The following is a 6,476-nucleotide window of genomic DNA, read 5'->3' as shown; positions in this document are numbered from 1 at the left end:
TACAGTATGAATTGCCAAAGGGATCAGGAGGGTGAACTCTCACTCTGTATATTGAGGGAATTACAGGACGTAGGTGCAAAGGTGGAAACATTTCTGAATTTTTACTCTTTAATTCTAGTAATATTTTAAATTTCTGGCTGTATTTAGACTTTTAATATTATAACTAAAAAGGAATTGTAGATATTTGCTGTAATATTGCAACAAAGGCACTCATCCCTATCGCTTTTTCATTTATTTTTGATAAATACTTTTTTTCCTGCCTCAAACAAAAAGCCCAGTTTGTCCTCTGTTCTTAGCCAGGCAGTTGTTGGTTGTGAACAAATCTTTCCCCCAAGTTGGAAACAGAGAGCTGATTTATAATAGCATCATCTGTGACCTTTATAAGGAATAATTACATTGTAAAAAATGTTACAATTATAAAAATGAACTTAAAATTGAGGCCGATTGCCAGTGGCGTCCGACCATGTGTGAAGGTTTTCTGTTCAACCAAACACTACAGCAGACGTCTCTCTGGTTTAATCATCAGTGGGAGAATAAAATGAACTTATTGATTGGTGTTTTATACTTCGTACACAAACTGAAGTGTTTGGTTTGAATGAGAACCTTCTGGTATTTGGTGCCTGAAAGGAACAGTTCTACATTTTGGGGAAATATGCATTATTTTCATTATCGATTATCTCCTCGATTAATCGTTTTGTCTATAAAATGTCATAAAATAGACTCTTGGAGCCCAAGGTGACATCTTTGAATGTCATGTTTTGTCTGACAAACAGCCCAAAGTCCAAAGATTTTAAGTTCATCTATCATGTATGACAGAAAAAGCCTAATATTCTCACATTTGAGAAGCTGCTACTAGCAAGTTTTTTCGCATTTTTCCTTAAAAAACGCCTAAAACAATTATATGATCATTAAAATAACTAAACTAATCAGCAATTGGATTAGTGGACTAATCCTTGCAGCATATATGCATATTTACTTTCTTGCTGAGAGGTAGATGAGAAGATCGATACCTCTCTCAGGTCTGTACACTAAATATGAAGCTACCATCAGCAGTCAGTTAGCTTAGCTTAGCTAACAGCTAGCCTGGCTCTGTCCTAACTGAAAAAACTCTAAACTCTCTAAACTCTAAAACCTCTAAAGCTCACCAATTAACACGACAAGTTGTGGTTTGTTCTGGAACGATTTCTTTGATGGGTCACAAGTTCCTGTAAAACCGAACTTGTCGATTTTACATTTCTGTTTGTGTAAGGGATTAACTAACCAGATAAAACATGTGCATTTGTGAGCTTTAGAGGAGCTTTGGACAGAGTTAGGCTAGCTATTCTTCCTGTTTCCAGTCTTTATGCTAAGCTAATCGACTCCAGTCTATAGCTGATCTTCTCTGACTAAATAAACATATTTCCCAAAAATGTCAAGCTGTTCCTTTAACATCTGTTAGGGACTTTTCAATTTGTTTAATATTGATCCTCCACATTACTACTACAAAATAGTACAAAACTCTAATTTAAAATCAGCTGCCGGAACAATAATGAATTACAATCGATGTAGTTGCACAGAATAATTGCATGAACTTTATTTAATTTAGTGCTAGCACTTACAAACCAGAAAATGTAAAGTCAGAACCAATTTAATTGCATTTTTTAACTCATTCACAAACACAAACTTGCAGCTTATGATTCTTATATGGTCCAAAGCCAAAGAAAGGGGTTTTGTGTGTGTGTGTGTTTAAATAAACCTGAATGGTCCAAGATAATGGGAATAACAGATTCTCTTTCAGTATTTTCTCTGAATCATTTCACAGGATTGATTTTTAGATGCTCAGTGACAGAAGGTCTGACAAAGTGAGAGGCAGCTAAACTGAAATGTATGATGTTCTTCAAAGGTCAACATAACAGATTTGTTAAATTGGGGAGCAAAAAATACTTTGCATTTGACTCACAATGAGGAACAAGCTTGTTGCTTTACGGTACATCATTCACTTCTCTATTCATTAGTACTGTTTATAGTCCAAATAGATATAAATGTGACTTTATTGTTTACATGATGTTTTTGCATCTCTTACTGAAATATGAAAAAGCAAAAACTGAAACCTGGAGTGCTCAAAGAACACAGAAAAAAAGAAATCTGAACTCCAGAAGGGATAGAAGATTTCTATCTCATGCCTTCAGATGAAGTAGTCGTGTCTGCAAGACGCCGAGTTGAACTGTGTTATAAATCTAAAATAGCCCCCCCCCCCCCCCGTCCTCTACTGAAGGGAAACTGAGCTGAATGTGTGAAGACGTTCTTACAGTTGATGAGCAGTAATTTGGTTCAGTCAAAATAAAACATACAGTTGTTATTATCTGTACTTTTAGTATCGTGTTTCCTTTGTTGTAGATGTGAAGCTTTTTTTTGTAAATACATTGTTTTCTTACAAATGCTGCTGTTCTCATGTCTGGTTTGTTCATAAATAGCGACAATCACCTCAGGTTCCTTTAACACTGTGTGATTTTGGGTTTTCTGAGACGAAAGAGACGATAGTGAGAGAAATGTGGTCAAATTGAAAACAATGGTCTTAGATGAGACTCGACAGCAAATTTCTCACAGTTTCAGAAATTTAAATTTTCAATGCGACTGCTGCTACGACCTGCGTCTACATCCCAATCAATCAGAATATGACATGAGATGATGTAGAATAAACTGGCCAGCTCAGCAGTTTAGAAAGCAAACACCATGTCTGCAGGAACAGCGCCAGGCTGCGAAGCTATTTTGACAAAGTGGCCAAACCGTGTAATTACAACTTCCGGGTCCGTCATGTGATGCACGCTGGCCCAAAATGCATCTTGTCCATACTCCATCATTGGAAAAGGAGCGATGGTAAAACGGGTGTCACAACCCCCCACAAAATGACTTGTTTCATTATCAAGATTTGATCCATTTGGTCTGATAACATTTGGAAAGTCTAGAAGAGTCGTATGGTTAAATTATTTTATCCCATTCAAGAGAGCAGAGAGTCATCTGGAAGCAAAAGTCTCAGACGTGCATAGTCTGAACCAGCTCGGGTGGAAAAGGACTCTATTGTGAATGATCTATGGGCCCAAAAAAACGAGGACGACCGCCGAAACATGGCAGACTTTTTTTTATTCTGCTTCATACACCACTGAGCAGTTTTCATAGGAATGAATTTGCGCCATCTTTGAACGTGGTATCCAGTTCTCCTTAATACATCCATGGTACACACAAACAAAAAGAGATGGAGGCAAAAGGAAAAAGAAGTTTGTGTGAACTTGCTACATTTTCAAAACATAAGAGCAGTACGGATGGATGATGACGTCTCTGCTTTCATATACTTTTTTCTATTTGCATTGAGTTGTATTGCATTCATCTCACAATCTGACAGCCTCAAACGTATATTGAACAGTCTGACACAGATTGTGACCAAGATGCCCATCTCGCACAATGTGACATGCAGTAAACGATTGTTGTCACACAGTCTAAAGGCGCCTTTAAACATGTGTAATCAGCTTTCAATCCAAATTCAATTACAATAGTTGTTATTTTTTTAATTCCTATAAAAACTCTATATTAAGCAGAGCGGATCTTTATCATCCGTACTCTTTTGGCACATTTAGATGAGGTTTGACAGGAAATGTGATATTTCAAATACATTACACGATGCACAGAAGTCAACTGACAAGACTGCAAGTTCTCAAAAATAATTATAGTCAAATGATACTTTAGTATATTTGTAGCTAATCAGTGCCACACAATAAAATACTGTATATTTCATATTCTCTTTCATGTAAAGCATCACAAAACAGACCTGATTTAACACACTAGAAAAAAATGAATACCACAAATGAGCAACATAAACACTGTGAAAGACGTTACACAAGTGAACACAAGTAATGTGTTATGGTTTAAGCTTATTTTTATACATAAATACACTGTGAAGCAATATGTTGTTACTATATCTTGAGTTAAAGATAAAAGAAAAATCCACCTTCAAAACCTGCATCAGTCTATAATGTTCAGTATTTTTGTGATCATTGAATTATAATTTTGGCAACTTTTGGCAAATCCATGTTTCTATTTTTTAATTTTGCCTCCCAGAATAGATTTAAAAGATAATGATATGTGATAGCAGAGTTAGACTCTGTTAGAATAGTTAGAACGTGTCTGTGGTGCAGAAAAAGGAATTTGTAGAGAAACATATTTATATTTTGGTATCTGTACCAAAACTCAGGTATTGTAGTGTAGAAACTCAGGAGTTTCCTGCGTAATTTGATGACACTACAGGTTTATATTATCACCATTATTTTATTTATTTCCACTTTATTTATGAGAAATTATGTTTTTTCTGTCACTTTGGTGTAGAAAATGGCATAAACACTACATTACCCATGAGCCTCAGCTGCCATTGCTATGGAGAGGAACCCAGTTAGAGTTTGACTCACAGCTGTAGCAAATTCAGAACACTTAAATGTCACAATGAAAAAAAATAATGGATGTAGCCGCCGTGATGTCACCCGTTGGTTTGTTGACTCCTGTTTTGAAGCCATCTTGGATTTTTGGAGCCAGAAGTGATGAGAAGTGATCATATTTGGGCAAAAGGATGGAAATACCCGCTTGGTCAAAGCAGGAAAAGCACAGGTGTAAATAATAATATCAATAATAATAATGTCAGTGAGTGAATGTGCACAATAGCAGAGTGACCTTAATGCAATGCAGCCGTCATTAATGTTATTATTTCCATCTGTGCTTTTCCTGCCTGTCTGCTGTGAAAAACATCTATTAGAAACAAAACATAAGCGCTGAATTTGTCCAAAATGGATTTGCCAATTCCGGTCCGCCACTACACCCACATGGCGTACTCTTCACGCTGCAACATACATTATATCCAAGGCTCACATAATGTTTAGCTGGTGTTTTTCTACTTCCAACCAAATCCTTTAAGCATTCAGTGTTCCAAACACTCTTTAGCTGCATGCCTGCTTGCACCGCTCACCTGGAAGATACAGTATGCTGTCACCTACATCATTTGACTCGGCCTCCACCTGTAGGGTCCCAGTCTACATTTCCAATAGGAGATGTTTTTTTTCCTTTGTGGGGAATGATGAGGTCAGAGCCTAGACGCCAAATATCAACACTGTAATATTCTAGTTTCACATCATTCATTCCACGTGAGTTGGCTAACCGTAACTCATACTGCTGAATGATTTATCAGCCTTCTACAAAGCGTAATCCTTAACTTCTGCTCATCGTTAACGGTGCAGGTAATGGATACTCTATGTCCATCAAAGCCTTGGAAGTGCTCCACCTATAAGTCACCTAACAGGACTTGTATTTCCGGATCTCTGAAAGGGAAATCACCCCTGAAAATAACCCTTCCTACTCTGCAACTTTATTGGTCTCTGCAGCTCCTCCTCGACGGATTTTCTTCTTGTGTGATTGGTGAAAGTCAGAGCTACGTGGCAGCTCAGGAACGAAGGCCTCACTCTTCAATTCTGGAGGACTGACAACAAACCTGATGTTGACTGTTGGTATTTTAGATCACTGAAACATTTGCTGCTTTTAAGTCTTTCTGAGCTGCTGGAAATATCTGACATCAAGGAGATTTAGGCCATTTATTCCCAGGAATAAGCAGAGGAAACCACTGAAAACCTGCTGTTTTGAGGTGGATTTTTCCTTTAAAAACAACACACGAAAAATTTCATTGATATAAAAAAGTAAATGAGCCGTTGAAAAACAGCAATAATAAAAAGGCCATTTCAGTCAATGTTCTTCTCTTTGGTATGTGTTTAAAGGTGGGCACAAGTGTCCACCTAAAGTGCTCTATATGGTACAGTAAGCTGGTGAGGCTTTTAAATAAACTTGGAGTCTTTTTGGTTTTCTTAATGTGGCGAGTTTCAAATGAAGCTGAAAGTGTCCGCCCACGGTCCAGCTGTCATCTTTCTCCAGTGACGCCACTCTGGAATTCATCAGGCTGTCGCGTGGATCGCTTAGATCCTACGGAGCGTGATGTTTTGAAGGTCCAGAAATGAAACATTGGAAGTAAATAAAGCTTCAGTATGAGCTCTATTCTCTGAGACACACACACAAACACACACACTCATCCCCTCGGTTCTCCTCGCTGTTTGGGTCCTCTGTTGCTGCAGAGCCTTTCGAGCGGTCGCACCAGTTCGTCCTCTCTAGGTGAGTACGGCACCACGTAGCTGTCCTCCTCCAGCAGGATGCGGTTTAGCGTGTGCTCATAGTTAATGTGCCGACGCACCATCAGTATATACTGTAGCCCCTCTTCCATGTGGGGGCAGTCGCACAAATTAGGGACCCAGAGGAACTCCCGGTGCTCCAGGCGGAAGCGGTTCCGATAGGAGTGGAGGATCTGGACGTCGTAACGCGTCTCCTCGCCTGTGTACAGCTTCCCGAGGACTCTGCCTCGGAAAACTGATGGGAAATAAGGATATTTTAATATTTCAATACATTCATTCATTCAA

General features: G+C 38.4%; 1 protein-coding gene across 4 annotated transcripts in view; it reads right to left on the bottom strand.

Annotated features, from left to right (window-relative positions):
- Positions 1 to 1,543: 1,543 nt before the first annotated feature.
- The window catches only part of adamtsl5 (ADAMTS like 5), a 47,781-nt gene continuing 42,848 nt past the window's right edge, over positions 1,544 to 6,476 (bottom strand). For all 4 annotated transcript variants that reach the window (XM_067610805.1, XM_067610880.1, XM_067610720.1 and 1 more), the window contains one exon: positions 1,544 to 6,426. In XM_067610805.1, the coding sequence (XP_067466906.1) occupies positions 6,092 to 6,426 (335 nt within the window). In that variant the 3' untranslated portion in view covers positions 1,544 to 6,091. The remainder of the gene's footprint in view (positions 6,427 to 6,476) is intronic.

Source organism: Thunnus thynnus, chromosome 1 (genome assembly GCF_963924715.1).
Source record: "Thunnus thynnus chromosome 1, fThuThy2.1, whole genome shotgun sequence".
In the NCBI taxonomy this organism is placed as follows: Eukaryota; Metazoa; Chordata; class Actinopteri; order Scombriformes; family Scombridae; genus Thunnus; species Thunnus thynnus.
Note: the sequence above shows the minus strand (reverse complement) of the source record. Positions and strands in the feature narration are given on the sequence as shown.